The sequence below is a fragment of the Choloepus didactylus genome, chromosome 3 (genome assembly GCF_015220235.1).
Source record: "Choloepus didactylus isolate mChoDid1 chromosome 3, mChoDid1.pri, whole genome shotgun sequence".
Lineage (NCBI taxonomy): Eukaryota > Metazoa > Chordata > Mammalia > Pilosa > Megalonychidae > Choloepus > Choloepus didactylus.
In genome coordinates this window covers 96,114,154-96,132,010 of record NC_051309.1, presented here as the reverse complement: position 1 = coordinate 96,132,010, position 17,857 = coordinate 96,114,154, and the positions used below count along the sequence as shown (strand labels likewise).

Sequence of the window (17,857 nt, the reverse complement as noted above, 5' to 3'; positions counted from 1 at the left end):
TGAGATTGTTCAGATACCATACAATTATCCAAAGATCCAAAGTGTACAATCACTGACCCCTGGGTACCCTCATACAGCTGTGCACCCATCACACTTAATTTTTGTTCAATTTTTAGAAACTTTTCATTACTCCAGACAAGAAATAAAGTGAAAGATGAAAAAAGAAAAAAAGAAAAGGAAACTCTAATCCTCCCCTATCCCTAACCAACCCCCCTCAATTGTTGACTTGTAGTATTGATATAGTACATTTGTTACTGTTTATGAAAAAATGTTGAAATACTACTAACTGTAGTATATAGTTTGTAATAGGTATATAGTTCTTCCCTATATGACCCTCTATTATTAACTTCTAATTGTATTGTCATACATTTGTTCTGGTTCATGGAAGCGATTTCTAGTATTTGTACAGTTGATCATGGACATTGCCCACCATAGGATTCAGTTTTATACATTCCCATCTTTTGACCTCCAACTTTCCTTCTGGTGACATATATGACTCTGAGCTTCCCCTTTCCACCTCATTCACACACCATTCGGCGCTGTTAGTTATTCTCACATCTTGCTACCAACACCCCTGTTCATTTCCAAACATTTAAGTTCATCCTAATTGAACATTCTGCTCATACTAAGCAACCACTCCCCATTCTTAAGGCTCATCCTATATCTTGGTACCTTATATTTCATGTCTATGAGTTTACATATTATAATTAGTTCCTATCAGTGAGACCCTGCAATAATTGTCCTTATGTGTCTGGCTTATTTCACTCAGTATATTGCCCTTGAGGTTTTGTCATCAACCCGTTTTTTTTTTTAATATGGTTTTGTTCACTCACCATACATTCCATCCCAAGTAAATAATCGATGGTTCTCTGCATGGTCATACATTTATGTGTTCACCACCTTCACCACTATCTATATAAGGGCATCTACATTTCTTCCACAAGGCAGGAGGGAGAGTCAAAGAAGGTAGAGAGGCAAAAGAAAGAGGAAAAAAAAGATGACAGCTAGGAAGTAGCAAAAGGAAAAATAACCTTAAATCAAAGTAGAATAAAGAATCAGACAATACCACCAATGTCAAGTGTCTTAACATGCCTTCCCTATCTCTCCCTCTTATCTGCATTTACCTTGGTATATCACCTTTGTTTCATTAAAGGAAGCATGATACAATGATTCTATTAGTTACAGTCTCTAGTTTATGCTGATTGCATCCCTCCCCCAATGCCTCCCCATTTTCAACACCTTGCAAGGTTGACATTTGCTTGTTCTCCCTCATAAAAGAACATATTTGTACATTTTATCACAATTGTTGAATACTCTAGATTTCACCAAGTTACATAGTCCCAGTCTTTATCTTTCCTCCTTTCTTGTGGTGTCTCACATGCTCCTCACCTTCCTCTCTCATCCATATTCATAGTTATCTTTGTTCAGTGTACTTACATTGTTGTGCTACCATCTCCCAAAATTGTGTTCCAAACCACGCACTCCTGTCTTCTATCACCCTGTAGTGCTCCCTTTAGTATTTCCTGTAGGGCAGGTGTCTTGTTCACAAAGTCTCTCATTGTCTGTTTGTCAGAAAATATTTTGAGCTCTCTCTCATATTTGAAGGACAGCTTTGCTGGATACAGGATTCTTGGTTGGCGGTTTTTCTCTTTCAGTATCTTAAATATATCACACCACTTCCTTCTTGCGTCCATGGTTTCTGCTGAGAGATCCGCACATAGTCTTATTAAGCTTCCTTTGTATGTAATGGATCGCTTTTCTCTTGCTGCTTTCAGGATTCTCTCTTTGTCTTTGACATTTGATAATCTGATTATTAAGTGTCTTGGTGTAGGCCTATTCACATCTCTTCTGTTTGGAGTACGCTGCGCTTCTTGGATCTGTAATTTTATGTCTTTCATAAGAGATGGGAAATTTTCATTAATTATTTCCTCTATTATTGCTTCTGCCCCCTTCCCCTTCTCTTCTCCTTCTGGGACACCAATGATACATACATTATTGTACTTTGTTTCATCCTTGAGTTCCCAGAGATGTTGCTCATATTTTTTCATTCTTTTCTCCATCTGCTCCTTTGTGTGTAGGCTTTCAGGTGTTTTGTTCTCCAGTTCCTGAGTGTTTTCTTCTGCCTCTTGAGATCTGCTGTTGTATGTTTCCATTGTGTCTTTCATCTCTTGGGTTGTGCCTTTCATTTCCATATATTCTACTGGTTGTTTTTTTGAACTTTTGATTTCTGCCGTATACATGCCCAGTGCTTCCTTTACAGCCTCTATTTCTTTTTGCAATATCTTCTCTAAACTTTTTGATTTGATTTAGCATTAGTTTAAATTCCTGTATCTCAGTTGAAGTGTACATTTGTTCCTTTGACTGGGCCATAACTTTGTTTTTCTTAGTGTAGGTTGTAATTTTCTGTTGTCTAGGTATGGTTTTCTTGGTTATCCAAATCAGGGTTTCTCAGACCAGAACAGGCTCAGGTCCCAGAGGGAAGAAATATTCAGTATCTGGTTTCCCTGTGGGTGTGTCTTAGAAAATTGCTCCACCCTTTGATGCCTCAGGTCACTGTGCTTTTCTGTCCAGCAGGTGATGCCTGTTAGCCTATAATTCTTGACTGGTGTGAGGAGGTATGGCTGTGTTCCCCCAGGCTCTGGGGTCTGGTTCTGAATGGAAAGGGCCCCACCCCTTTCCTCCTAGAGAAGACAGAGCCCCCAGGTAGAGGTCATTAGCATTTCAGTGGTCTCGCTCTCTGCTTATGCTGTCTCCACCCTTCCCCAAGTCACAGTCCTGGAAACTGAATATGACTGGGGCTTTCTCCACTGAGCCAAAAAAGAAACAGATAGTCCCCTTCAGACCCAGTCCAAGGCGACCCTCCGGCTCTCCAAGGTCAGCTGTCACCCAAAGCCTCTGTTTTTTGGGGATGCGTACCTGTAGTGAGCAGTTCACACTCGCTACTTAAAACCCCAGTTGGGGCTCAGCTGAGCTATATTCGCTTGCTGGGGGAGAGCTTCTCTCTGGCACCACGAGGCTTTGCAGCTCGGGCTATGGGGGAGGTGGTCTCACAACTTGGATCCGCAGGTTTTACTTACAGATTTTATGCTGTGTTCTCGGGCATTCCTCCCAATTCAGGTTGGTGTATGATGAGTGGATGGTCTCGTTTGTCCCCCTGCAGTTATTCTGGATTATTTACTAGTTGTTTCTGGTTTTTTGTAGTTGTTCCAGGGGGACTACTTAGCTTCCACTCCTCTCTGTGCCGCCATCTTGCCCCGCCTCTCTCACTGCTTATTTCTTAATTAAATTATTATGGAGGTAATCACATATAGTTCAGAAGTTTCTTACATATATATCATTTTTAAAATAGTTCACAAAGTGCCAAGCTGCTCATCAGTGTCCAGGGTAACTTTCTGTTATATACCGTATAATACTGTATGGATGAAATTTCTTCATATATTGTATATTTCTATGCTTATATATGTCATAACCTTAAATGTAGAGATCAGCTTTTATAACAGTCACATGTAAGTGATTTTTTTGTTGATATGTAGTAGCTATGAAAATTTATTACCCTAAGAAGACATGTTTATAAAATATGAAAACCTTCGAATGCTTAACAATTACAGTATTCAAAGAATCCTGTGTTGAGATTGATGTATTATTGCTATTATTCTTAAGATTTTGTTTCTGTTTACAGGAGAGCTTTATTTGTTTTTTATAAGTCAACTCTGTTGTTCCAGGACTCACCCAGGAAGGCCTTTTTAGGGTGAATGGTAATGTGAAGGTGGTGGAACAACTTCGATTGAAGTATGAAAGTGGACTGCATGTGGAGCTTGGGAAAGATGGCGACATCTGCTCAGCGGCCAGTCTGTTGAAACTGTTCCTGAGGGAGCTGCCCGAGAGTGTGATCACCTCAGCGTTACATCCTCGGTTCATTGAGCTATTTCAGGGTTAGTAGAGTAAAACCAATTTTAGGAGTTAAAACAATTTTATTTTTCAGTACAAACTAGGTCTTGCTTTTAAATATTTGTGGTTTTTCCATAACCACTGTCTTCTATTTTACTCCATGCCCTCATCTTCTACTCTAAAATAATACTCAACTGATTATGAGATACCACTATTAAATGGCATATGAATGCTTCAGTAACATAGTATTGAAAAGCCCTGAGGCTTTTGGGCCAAGGAATTCATTTTCTGATTAGCAATTGCCATTGAAGGACTGAGAATATAAAACATTACACTCTATGTAGAAAAATATTAACGGAATTGTATTTGGTCATCGACCTCTGAGATTGAAAACTCTCTGGTGTACTTTCTTTTCTCATAAGCAAGATTGAGTGCTGAAATAATTGTGTTCATTTTATGAGGCAAAAATTGATTTTTGATTGTAGTATGAAATGATTTTAAATGAAGAAATGTCATAACATGCAACAACTATAGGGATAATGATTTTTGAGTTCTCCCTCCTAAATTATGCAGTAAGAAAGATGATTTACCCTTGAAATGCCATTTCTTTCCTTAGTTTTGCCACATTAGAGTGAAAAGGGGAAAATGTGTCCGTATTTATAAAAGTGTTAGTTGCCAGACTAAAAAGGATACTGCTTAAAGCCACATTCCTTTAAAGCAGTGATACAACAATTCACATGTAGTATACTAAAGAATGAGATAGGTGAGAAAGCCAGATAGGACAGCAAGAGAACTCCAGAAGTATTTTCACCCTATAGAAGACTACTTTCAAATATTAGGTAAAAGTGTCCAGTGAGGTTGGGCATGGAAACTACCCTAGTTGCCCAGCCAAGCCATCCACTAAACAGGCAGATAGATGTGTAGAGCTCTAATGCCAGCAGTGCCCTCTCACCTGGCCCCTACTGTTTCTCTGAATCCCTTGGTATCAGTGGTGACCTCTGGGCAGTTCTCTAGGAAGATGACCCACCTCTTGCTCCCTTCTTCAGAGTTCCCATATGGTCCTCAGGAAACATGTACATCTTTGCCAAATTCTGGGAGTGGGCATTAGACCCAGAGCAGAGCCTTTCTTCTTTGTCCTGCCAGTCAAGGCGCCACCAGCCAGCCAGCCTCTGCATTAGACTTTGAGATGTGAATCAAATCCCAGTCCATATGTCCCTTGGGCTCCAGAGAACACATCTCAAACTCTCTGAGTTTTTTGATGCCACCCCCCACCCCACCCCCATGCACCACACACACACACACACACACACACACACACGCACACACACACCTCCACACCTTACTTGGCTTGAAAAGGATCAGGGAAGCATTATAATCTCTCCAACAATTCTCTCTTTAAGGAAATCCTCACTATTTAAGCTTTAAGTTTTAAGTTTCAAGTTTTCACTTAAATATCCTGAAGGTGGATAATGCCTAAGGTTTGCCAGACCTGTTTTTTGGGGTCTTACCTTAGCAAGTTCTGCATAACTGACCTGATGCTTCTCCTTAGTGGATGGACCCATCATAAGCTTTTTTTCAGCTTTGAGGTCTCAGGCCAAAAATGATTCAATAGGAAAAATAAAGCCTTATCCATTTCTTTTTAGTGTTTTGGCTGTGATCTCATTTAGCCACTTCAAACCATTTTTTGGAAATGACAAAATATAATCATATAAACAAAACTATTAAATAATATGTTGTATTCATTGAAAACAGTGATAATATATGAAAGCAAAAGTTGCAGAATCAGTTGTCTCTTCCGATTGTCTGCAGCGCTTTTAAGCTTTCTGTATCAGCAAATGACAGATTGGCAAGAGTTCATTGGGAACTGAACTTTAAGTTTACAGGTATGAGCATTTCAAGGAGGTAACCATTGCTTTTATTTGGGGGATTTAAATCATTTTTACAAGGAATTTTATTCATGTCATAGGGATATGAAGTTTTAAGATAAAATTTTGAAAACAATTTTAAAATAATTGCTATGAAAGCTAGTTGAAGATTTTTATATTGTGTGCTTAAACAGAATGTGTAGTAATCAAATACAGAATATAGAATATTGTGAATTTCAAAAGCTTTTATCAAGTTTCCTAGAATAGTTTTCATGTGATATGAGAATGCCCTGTTTTATTACTTTTGTTAATATTTATATAATACCAAAATTTTTGTTATTTTTTAGGTCTTCTTTGCAATTTGTCGTCTTGCTCATTGCGTGGCTTCTCAGTGGCCAAAAAATTGGCATGTATCATAAAAGCAAGCAGTGCTAGTCTAAAAGTAGAAATGGTTATATAGGTCAGCCTTTAGGGTATATGCAAATATATGTAAATAACAAATTCTGAATGGGAAAGAGAGATTACATTTTTGTTTTACTAGTATTATTCTCTCATTCCTGAAAATCTCTGGGGCTAGATCTGAGAAAGTCAGTAAAGAAAGTATTAATTGAGCACCTACTAATTACATAAGCCAGTAAGGAGAGGGAATAAAGAAAAACACTTTAGGCATCAGATAGTGTTTTATTTTTTTATTGGCTAATAGTTTTTGAGCTGGAAGTCTAAAACTAAGGTGTCAGCAATGCCATGTTTTCTCTGAAGTCTGTAGAATGCTGGCAGTGGCCTGCTGGCAATCCATAACTCAATTGCTGCCTCCATTGCACTGCTGTCTCTCTCCCCATCTGTCTCTTCCTACTGTGTCCAAATTTCTTCTACTTATAAGGACTCCAGTTGTAATGCACCAGGACCCAACCTAATCCTCATCTTAACTAATAACATATTCAAAGATCTTATTTACAAGTGAATTCACATTCACGGGACTGGGGATAAGACTTGAATATACTTTTGTGGGGGATGTGATTCAATCCATAATAGACAGTATAGCCACTATAAAATAAACTGCCCTCTTCAATAATTCAGGTGGAAAATAAATGGAAAGAGTTACTGAGCTTTTGCTGGTTTATCCTATATGAAGTGCTCTTTCTACAGTAGAGATACACACTGCATCTGGTCACTTTAAAGCCAGAGGTGGCAAAGTTCTTTACAGACAGTTGGATGGGTTTTGCTTTCAATGCCCACTACAAGAGGATGCGCCCAGGCAGATGTTATGCTTGGCTAGTTTTAGTATTTTCATCTCCCCTTTTCTATTATGCATTAATATATAATGAAAATTATTTTGGTACAGTTTTCTTAGGGAAAACTACCCTGCGCTTATAATTCAATCCTCATAATAACAGATTAAGTAATTCTTTTTTTTTTTAATATTCCATCACAACCCAATGCCAGATTTCTTTTTTTTTTTTTTAATTTTTTTTTTATGGACCTTTGAACTGTATCCAGTGTCAAGAGCAAGCTATTTTGTAATTGAATATATTTAAAATTTTTCAGATCAAAGTCCCCTTTTCCATGGATAGAACTCTGGTACCCCAACTAAGTATTTTTTTCAGACATTTGAGCTAAACCAAAGCCACCGCTTAGGATAGTCTGCCTGCTGCTTAGAAGCATCACTGTAGCTCGCCATCAACAGTGGACTCTGTGTACAACATAACAATTTAGAGTCTTTTGTTTTTTATAACAAAATATCACCTCTAGACCTGTCTGGTGTTTAAAGTGCTGAGATCATTTTTTTTTTTTCATTTAATGAGCCAGTATGCCTGCACACAAGGTACTTATCAAAGACTTCTACCTATGTTGACATCTGTCACAACCTTTTGCTTCTGTCTGAGCCTGGGTGTAGAGAATTCATATTTAAGAGCAAGACTTTAAAGGATCTTCAGTGATCATCCTTTCCTATTGTGTTAAGCTTATCTCTGACTGCAACAACTTGCTTTCCTTAATTGAAGGTTCTATATAATTATCTCTGTTGGCTATCTTTCATGACTTTTGATCTTTTATCCTTATTTAGGTGGGCCAGTAGTATATGTATTTTTCATTTTAATGATAGATGTGTTTTGGAAATAGATATGAATTGCAAGTAAAAAAAGATTGTAGGGTAGGATTAATTTAATTTAGGGTTAATAAAAAATGCTTCTATTAAAAATTCTTCTGTAGTGTAAATGTAAATATTTCTATCTTATAATTGAATATTTTTGTTGGTAGTTGATGACTTTGAATTGATCAGACTATTAATAATTACTTAGTACTTTCTACATAGACACTGGATGATTAAAAAAAATATTAAACAACCCGACTTAAAGGAGTGTGCAATTTAATTGTGGAGGTAGAATATAAGTTGCAAATATTAATTATACTTTAAATAAGCAACAGAAGCGCACCAGTCATTGGTAACAAGGAGAGCAGGAAATCAATTGCATTATAGTGGTTAGAGAACACTTTGTGAAAAAAGTAAAATTGTAATACATAAGATTGACCTGAATGGAGAGGGAAGTATTCTAGGAGGGGGAAAGGTATGAGCAAAAACACTGTCCATGGAGACAGAACTGACTGATAGAGCTGCCCAGAAAAGGGAATGGGGTGTTTCATAGATCTTCAGTCATGGAAGCATCCAGGCAAAAGGCAATGTGTCACCTGCCAAGAAAGTTGTAACAGAATTGACTGCTTTTGGATGTTTGAGCTCAGAAATCTCTTGATTTTCTTTTATTCCATTCAGGAGTCAGTGAGTACTCCAGTTTTTCTGAATTGGAGTATCGATATGGGAGATTAGCCAAAAGATATGATTGGAAAGATAGATTGAGACAGATGGCTTGGGGTGTTAGGCTAAGGAATTAAGATTTATCTATAAACAGTAAGTTTTTGAAAACAAAGTCACATGATGGAAGTAGTATTTTAGGCAGTGCTGGGTGCGATGCTTGGATGGGAAGATGCTGGGCACAGAAACATTTGCAAGCCTCTAGCAGAAATCTAGGTCATGGTCTGAAGGACCAGTAGTTGGCAATGGAATTGTAAAGGAAGATTATGAGAAACATTAGAAAGAAAACATGAACAGAACATGGTGGCTGATGATTGCAGAGTGAGAGTAAGTGAGTCAAAGATAACCCTAAGGTTTTGAGTTTAGGGGACTCGAAAAACAGTGGGATAGTGAGGGGTAGTGTGGTGCCTGATCCCTAGCCGAACCGTTGGTGAGGCCCACAGAGTCAGGAGGGACATGGCAGGAATCAGCACACTTGGTCAGACTGCTGGGATGGATAATAAAAAATCCAGAAAGAAAGTTTTGAGGCAAGCTTGTAGTAGCACCAGGGAGAGCTCCCCGCAAACCTTGTGCTTTCTCAAGGTCTGAGTCAACTAATGTTCTTTTATCTTCAGTAATTCAAATCTTTTCTTTTCACTCTGTACCTTGAATGAGGCCTTTATGTTTTAAAGTGTTTCAGTTTGTCAGACCTGATCTTTATCTTGAAAGGAAGAGGCATGATCTTCAACTTTCTAGGAAACTTCTGTGGTAGGCTTGTTCTGTACCTCCAAGTAAATTTGAAACAGCACAAAGGCTCAGATGCTGTTGAGCATGATGGGATCTGATGGTCTCCTGGTGAGGGCTTTATTAATCATCCATCTCAGAGATCCAGCTGTGAAGCAATCCTGAGGTGGCATTTTGACAATTAGATACCATTAATAAAAATAATGGAAGTCAGGAGATGAGGATTATTGTGGGGCCATGAGGAAGAGCTTGTTTTAAATAGTTTAATAAAATGAGGGTCAGTGCTTATGAGGGTGATTAGGGCTGAAGGTATGAATTTCATAGTCATCTATATAGATTCATCATCTTTAGAGATATTCTGAGCATCGTTAATGTTTGGACAATAATGTAGATGTAAACAAAAGGCCATAAGCTAATTTTATATACCCTTCACAATTGAAATGCCTATTCTGTGCCAAAATTTTGTCTAGGTTATTTATATACTGTACTTTCTAAACTGCATTATAACTACTCCTACAGCTATTTCATAGATAAGGAAAGGAAAGCTCGAGAGCAAGCAGCTAGAATGCTCAGAGCTATGATACACCTGACTCCAAAGCCTAAGCTTTTTACATTATACTGTGCTTTTTTTAATTTATCACAATTTGTATGAATATGAATATGAATTAAAAAATTAGTAAAATCCTACAGGTGGTCTCTGGGATAAAAATCATTACAGAATTGATGGGTTTTGTCTTGGATGTCTTTAATGGCTAGCATAGCTAGGAAAAAGGAATGAGTTTAGAATAAATGATAAAAATGGTATTTGGTTATTATTTATACAGATTGTTTTTTTTTCTGACTTCCTTTGTTGTTGTTGTTGTTGTTTTAATTTTAATTTTAATTTTTATTGTTCACATACCATATAATTAACCAAAGATCCAAAGTGTACAATCATTTGCCCCCGATACCCTCATACCACTGTGCATCCATCACCACAATTAATTTTGTTTGATTGTTAGAACCTTTTCATTACTCCAGACAAGAAATAAAGACGAAGCAAAAAAAAAAAAAAGAAAAAAAGAAAGAAAAGGAAACTCAAATCCTCCCATATGCCTAACCACTCCATTGTTGACTCGTAGTATTGGTATAGTACATTTGTTACTGTTTATGAAAGAATGTTGAAATACCACTAACTGTAGTATATAGTTTGCAATAGTTATAAATTTTTTCCTATATGTCCCTCTATTATTAACTTCTAGTTGTATTGTCATACATTTGTTCTGGTTCATGGAAGAGATTTCTAATATTTGCAGTTAATCATGGACATTGCCTACCATAGGATTCAGTTTTATACATTCCCATCTTTTGACCTCCAACCTTCCTTCTGGTGGCATGTATGACTCTGAGCTTCCCCTTTCCACCTATTCATGCACCATTCAGCACTGTTAGTTATTCTCACAACGTGCTACCTTCACCTCTCTCCATTTCCAAACGTTTAAGTTCATCCTAATTGAACATTCTGCTCATACTAAGCAACTGCTCCCCATTCTTTAGCCTCGTTCTATATCTTGGTAACTTATGTTTCATGTCTGTGAGTTTACATATTATAATTAGTTCATGTCAGTGAGAACCTGCAATATTTGTCCTTCTGTGTCTGGCCTATTTCACTCGGTATATTGCCCTCAAGGTTTTGTCATCAACCCATTTTTTTTTTTTTTTTTAAGATGGTTTTGTTCCCATGCCATACATTCCATCCTAAGTAAACAATCAGTGGTTCCCTGTATAGTCACATATTTATGTGTTCACCACCCTCACCACTATCTATATAAGGGCATCTACATTTCTTCCACAAAGCAGGAGGAAGAGTCAAAGAAGGTAGAGAGGCAAAAGAAACAAGAAAGAGGGAAAAACAAAAAACAAAAAACATAACAGCTAGGAAACAGCAAAAGGAAAGGTAACCTTAAATCAAAGTAGAATAAAGAGTCAGGCAACACCACCATGTCAAGTGTCTCACACTCCTCCCCTACCCCCCCCCCATCTGCATTTACCTTGGTATATTGCCTTTGTTACATTAAAGGGAACACAGTACAATGATTCTGTTAATTATAGTCTCCAGTTTATGTTTATTGCATCCCTCCCCCAATGCCTCCCCATTTTTAACACCTTGCAAGGTTGACATTCACTTGTTCTCCCTCATGAAAGAACATATTTGTACATTTTATCACAATTGTTGAACTATTTCACCAAGTTACACAGTCCCAGTCTTTATCTTTCCTCCTTTCTTCTGGTGTCCCACATGTTCCCAACCTTCCTCTCTCAACCATGTTCATAGTTGTCTTTGTTCAGGGTACTTACATTGCTGTGTTACCATCTCCCAAAATTGTGTTCCAAACCTCTCACTCCTGTCTTCTCTTATCACTCTGTAGTTCTCCCTTTAGTATTTCCTGTAGGGTGGGTCTCTTGTTCACAAAGTCTCTCATTATCTGTTTGTCAGAAAATATTTTGAGCTCTCCCTCATATTTGAAGGACAATTTTGCTGGATATAGGATTTTTGGTTGGAGGTTTTTCTCCTTCAGTATCTTAAATATACCACATCACTTCCTTCTTGCCTCCATGGTTTCTGCTGAGAGATCCGCACAGAGTCTTATTAAGCTTCCTTTGTATGTGATGGATTTCTTTTCTCTTGCTGCTTTCACGATTCTGTCTTTGACATTGATAATCTGATTATTAAGTGTCTTGACATAGGCCTATTCAAATATATTCTGTTTGGAGTATGCTGCACTTCTTGGATCTGTATCATAAGAGATGGGAAATTTTCATTGATTATTTCCTCTTTTACTGCTTCTGCCCCTTTTCCCTTCTCTTCTCCTTCTGGGACACCAATGATACATACATTCTTGTATTTCATTTCATCCTTAAGTCCCCGGAGACTTTGCTCATATTTTTCCATTCTTTTCTCCATCTGCTCCTTTGCATGTAGGCTTTCAGGTGTTTTGTTCTCCAGTTCCTGAGTGTTTTCTTCTGCCTCTTGAGATCTGCTGTTGTATGTTTCCATTGTGTCTTTCATCTCTTGTGTTGTGCCTTTCATTTCCCTAGATTCTGCCAGTTGTTTTCTTGAACTTTTGATTTCTGCCTTATGTATGTCCAGTGTTTTCTTTATAGCCTTTATCTCTTTTGCCATATGTTCTCAAAACTTTTTGAATTGATTTAGCATTAGTTGTTTAAATTCCTTTATCTCAGTTGAAGTATAAGTTAGTTCCTTTGACTGGGCCATAACTTCGTTTTTCTTAGTGTAGGTTGTAGTTTTCTGTTACTTAGGCTTCTGACCTCCTTGGTCACCCGAATCAGGTTTTCCCAGTTGAGAACAAGCTCAGGTCACAGAAGGAGGAAATATTCAATATCTGTTTTCCCTGATAGTGTGTCTTAGAGGATTGACACACCCTGTGATTTTCTCTGTACAGGTTATTTTTAATCAATGTTTTATCATTGATTCTTCTTGAGAATTTTTTCCTTTTCATGAGAATAATTGCTATTTAGTGACTACCTACTAAGTATAAAACCTAGCAGATATTTTATGTAAATAATCTTGTTTAACCTCAGCTCTAATAAGATATAGGCAGTATAATCCTCCATTTTGAAAAAAGAAATGGTGTAGCTTTGAGCATGTATTCTGGGTCCATTCTGGCTAGTTTCAAATGTCAGTTTGCCATTTACTGTCTGCATTAGCCTGGGCAAGTTACTAAACCTTTTTATTCTTTAGTATCCAGGTTATCTGTTGCTGCATTACCCAAAATTTAGTGGCTGAAAATAACAAATATTTATTACCTCACCGTTTCTGCAGGGCAGGTATTCAGGTGTGGTTTAGCTGCATGGTCCTGATTCAGGGCTGCACTGGAGGTAGCACTCAAGATGTTGGCCGGGGCTGCAGTCATCTGATGGCTTGAGTGGGGCTGGAAGATCTGCTGCCAGTGTGGTTCACTGACATGCCTAGCAAGTTGGTGCTGGCTCTTAGCAAGAGATCTCAGGTCCTATCCATGTGAGCTTCTCCAGATGTCTGTTCTCATGATGTAGTGGCTGGATTGCTACAGAGTGAGTGATCCACAAGAGAGATGGAGGCTTTCCTTTTTGTGAACCTAGCCCAAGAAGTCAAATAGCATCATGTCCACTACATTCTGTTCACTAGGAGTGAGTCATTAATCTGGCCCCCATACAAGGAGAGAAGTTCAGACTTTGCAGACATTTTTAAATCATCACACTTCTTTTCCCTCACTGTTAAATAGATATAATAATAGTGCATACTTCCTTGAGATTATTGTGAATATTAAAAGTTTATCCATGTAAAGCACTTAGAACAATTCCTGACATATAATAAATACTTAATGTTAAGCAAATGCTTCTCAACCTTGGCAGCCCATTCAAATCACCTGGAAGGCTTTCAGAAAACCCAGAGATCAAGACACACCAGACCAATTAAATCACCATCTCTAGAGATGGTAAACAAGCATGAATATTTTTAATGCATTCTCCCTCCCCCATGCCCATGTTCTCAAATCAACCTCAGCCCTCACTTCTGCCCCTTGGTTTCTTTGTTAAAAGAACACAGGCTGTTCAGTGTGCGTTCCCTCAACGTTTTCACTTTCAACCTTAAAATGTGTCTCTTTACCCTTCCTCCATTCTAGCTTCCCTGTCTCTAAGAAGTTACAGAAGAGAAAGTGCGCTTAGCTGTCTAACGATTAGGGAGGAAGAAGAAAAAGAGCAAAAAATTGGTTTCAATTTTGGAGTTAAGATGACGATTTCAAAATTCTTGCTCAAATTAAAGTGAAACTCTAGTTAAAGTTTCAGTTGTTGTTTGAGTTGGCAAATAACACAAGATAGACCAAATTTTCCACAGTTTCTTTTGGGAAGATTTTCAGATTGGCAGCCAATTACCAATATTTTTATTTATTTTTGTATAATTTCAATGAAAGTTTCAGCTTACAAGTACTTATTGCATATTCTATGTAGAGCACAGGACTTTTTTAATGTATTAAATTGGTGATTGATAAATTGCTTTTCAGTTGTTGAATTTAGGTGAAGGCATTAGGTTTGGTACTTTATTGCTCACGTAGAAAATTAGGACATTGTTCTGCCAACAGTGAGCTCACAGTTTTGTTAGGGAAACCAGATATGTAAGCAAAGAGCCAGGGTACACAGAATAAAGTGGAATTGGCAGAGAGGAGGAATCATTTCTAAGTTAGATAATCAGAAAGGTTTATGGAAAAGGAAAGCTGTATTTGTGCTGAGCGTTGTAGGATTGGTAGAATTTTCACAGGTGGTGTGCATTTTGGGCAGAGGGGACTTCATGGAAATGAAGTTGGGAAAACACGGGACATGATCGAAACAGTAAACATAGTGTGTGTATAAGGTTTAGGTATAACTGGACTTGGTGACCTTTCAGTAAAATTATTAATCAGGTACTGAAGTGGCACATTCCTAAGTTTTTTATTACCCTCAGTAAAATTTCATCATTTTCATTGCCTTGGACATGTTTTCCTTTAATTAAAGAAATGCTTTTATCAAACTAATATATGAATATAGTTTTTTAAATAAAATAGGAAGACATATATAGAAAACCAGCAAACCCTACCATGCCCTTTAGCAGCCATCGACTCTTTCCTAGGGGAAATCTGTTTTTTTAACTGTTGCTTTTGGTATCTGCTTCCGTTTAATAATATACTTATAGTGTTGTATCTTGATTTCTTGCTTTCAGACATTGTTTCATCACATCTGCTTCTGTGGAATTAGCTCTGTTATATTGTCCCATCCTCCAAGTAATTCCTTTCAATGTTGTTATATATTAACAATTTTAAATGAATAATTGAATTGTTATGAATATGTAAGGGTAGGGGGGAGAGGGGAGTGTGGATTTTTTTGTATTTTCCAGATAAAATATTTCTCTTACTTTTTCACTCACATAATTTTTATAAACCTATCTGTAGTTTTTCCAAAGTACTCCAGTAGATCCACCATTAACATTTTTTTTCAAAATTATCAAATTATCAATTCTTTATTTCCAGGGAGATTGATCTTGAGGCCCTTTTCTCCTGTTCTAACTTGTATTGGTTGCATCTGTCATTCTGAGCTTTTCCTCACCAGTCTTCTTTCCTAGACCTGCTATTTTCTCGATCCCTTGTCTTCCTCCTTCTTGGGCCATTCCCTCATTTTTTTGAAGTACATCCTCTAGAGTAGCTTTTGAAGAAGGTGTTCATGGGAAGAATATTTTATGAGTCATTTCCTATCTGAAAATATTTATTTTACCTTGACAATTGGTTAATAGTTTGTCTGGGTAGAGAATTTTATTGGAAAACCATCCATGAGCATTTAGAATGTATTGCTCCACTGTCAGCAGTATCCCATGACGCCTCTGAGAGTCAATTGCTATCCTGATTCTTCCTTGGTGTGTAATCTCTTCTTTTTCTCTAGAAGATTTTAGGATCTTCTCTTCATTCCTAATTCTATGAAATTTTTTAATAATATCCCTTCAGATGTGTCTTAGTTTCCCAGCTGCTAAAATAAATAGCTCCAAAATTGAGGTGTCAGCATGGTGATGATTTCTCCCTGGCATTCTGGGGCTGGCAGCTGACAGGGATGGATTAAGAATAAGAACATGTTTTCCTGGGGTACACAATTCAACCCAACACAATATGAGTCTTTTTAATCCATTGTGTTGCTTACTGAAGGAGCCCCTTCAATTAGGAAAATAGTGTCTTTTGTCCGGGGAATTTTCCTGTATATCTTCTATATATTATTCCTTTAAATATCTTATCATACTCTTTTTTTTTTTTTTTTTTTTTTGAGTGTTAGAAAACTTTAATAATTAATTAGAGAACACCTATGATACCACAGGGTCAGGGTGCAAGGAAGATCATTGATCCGTCTAATTTATAACGTAGGTAAAACTTGTTCCTCTTTATGTATAGTAACACTTAAACTGTTGTTGCCCTGTAATAGGTCTGGCTCATAATAAACTCCTAGTACTATGCAGTGCTAATTGCTTAACTATTTTGTGTAGATTTTCAGTGAATTCCTTTACATTTATAGTCAAATATTTATAAATCAAAGAGACAAATGCTTTTTAGACTTCAGTAGAAAATAGTCTTTCCATTAATAAGAATTTTTTGTAGATTAATTATTACCAGACTCTGAATTTGAACGCTGCCCATTTCTTAAGATAGTTAAGTATATATTTTTATGCAGGTTTTTTTTTTTAAATTCAATTTTATTGAGATATATGCACATACCATACAGTCATCCAAAGTATAGTGCTCTTTTAATTCTGTTTTCTGTGAAATTTTCTCGATTTTATTTTCTAACCTTGTTTGTTTTTTACATTTTAGCTTTTGTATTTTTAATATCCAGGATATTCTTGTTCTCTGTTCCTTTTTCAAAGTACCGTATTCTTGTTTTACAGCAGTCTATTCTTACTCTCATCTCTTTGAGGATACTAACAAGGAGATTTTATTTTAACTTTCTTCTCTTCCCTGTATTTTACTTTGGTTTGCTTGTTTGTGCTTTTTTTTGTCTTTTTTCAAGTATATTATAATTCTTGGCTATTTTTATTTAAGAATAACATTTTGTATATGGTGATGGGGCTTGTCTATTGGTGTATTGCACTTTGGGAGAATTAGGTAGTGGAAGAAGGGAAATCTAGCTGTTTCATTTGGGGATTCGCAATGTCTGTATGTGAACATGGTTTTTCTCTCCAGTTATTCAGTTCCTCAGAAGTAGGGGTAGCAGGGAGATGGGGAGTATGCTGATTTGTCCACTATTTCTTAATAGACTTTCATTAATCCTCACATTTTCAACTGTGTTCTTCTCTCTAGTCCTTAACTGTCCCAGATGTCCAAGAATCCTTTGTTATTAACAAGAGTCTAAGCCTCAGTGTCCCTGTCTTGAGAGTGTCCTTGCCTTGATGCATAGGGTGGTGGAGGGCTTCCAGGAGGCTGACCACTTACTTTCAGGCTTTCCTTTCAGGTTTGGCTTTCACTCACTTGCATTCATTTCCAAAGTCTTTGAACTCTCACCTTCTGTCTTCTCTGCTGTTCTTTTTATCCTTGAAACCTTAAGCTTTTAAAAAATTATTTTACTGTCATTTCAATGGGAATCTTGGTAACAAGATTAGATAAACTTACACAATCTGTATTCATCTTTAAATGGAAACTCTCCTTTCCCTTTTTCCCTATACTTGATTTTGAATGGAACACAATTTTTATCATAAGAGCTGTGCAAACAAAATGTAAGGTAAGTGCCTGTGAATTTTAGCTTATTAGTGCCCTTTGATAATTTACGCAGCAACTGTTTTTCTTAAGAAAATCACCCTAATCATAGGGCTATTTTAATCATTGCAATTGCTAATTGTATAGAAATCTAACTTAATAAACTGTCTTGTGCTAGAGCCCTGTGTTCTATTTCTCTTTATTCTCTAAGGAAATTGCTAGGTAACTTTGGGTTAAGTCTGTCTTTTATCTACACTAAATATCATGATGCCATTTATATTGTTTGAGTTTAGCTAAGGGGGATTATTTGCCTTGAAATTTTAAAGTACTATACCAAT

The 17,857-nt window shown here is 37.0% G+C and overlaps 1 protein-coding gene across 5 annotated transcripts in view; it reads left to right on the top strand.

Annotated features, from left to right (window-relative positions):
- Positions 1-17,857, top strand: part of FAM13A (family with sequence similarity 13 member A) — a 380,146-nt gene that overhangs the window by 78,100 nt on the left and 284,189 nt on the right. For all 5 annotated transcript variants that reach the window (XM_037830247.1, XM_037830249.1, XM_037830246.1 and 2 more), the window contains one exon: positions 3,723-3,932. In XM_037830247.1, the coding sequence (XP_037686175.1) occupies positions 3,723-3,932 (210 nt within the window). The remainder of the gene's footprint in view (positions 1-3,722; positions 3,933-17,857) is intronic.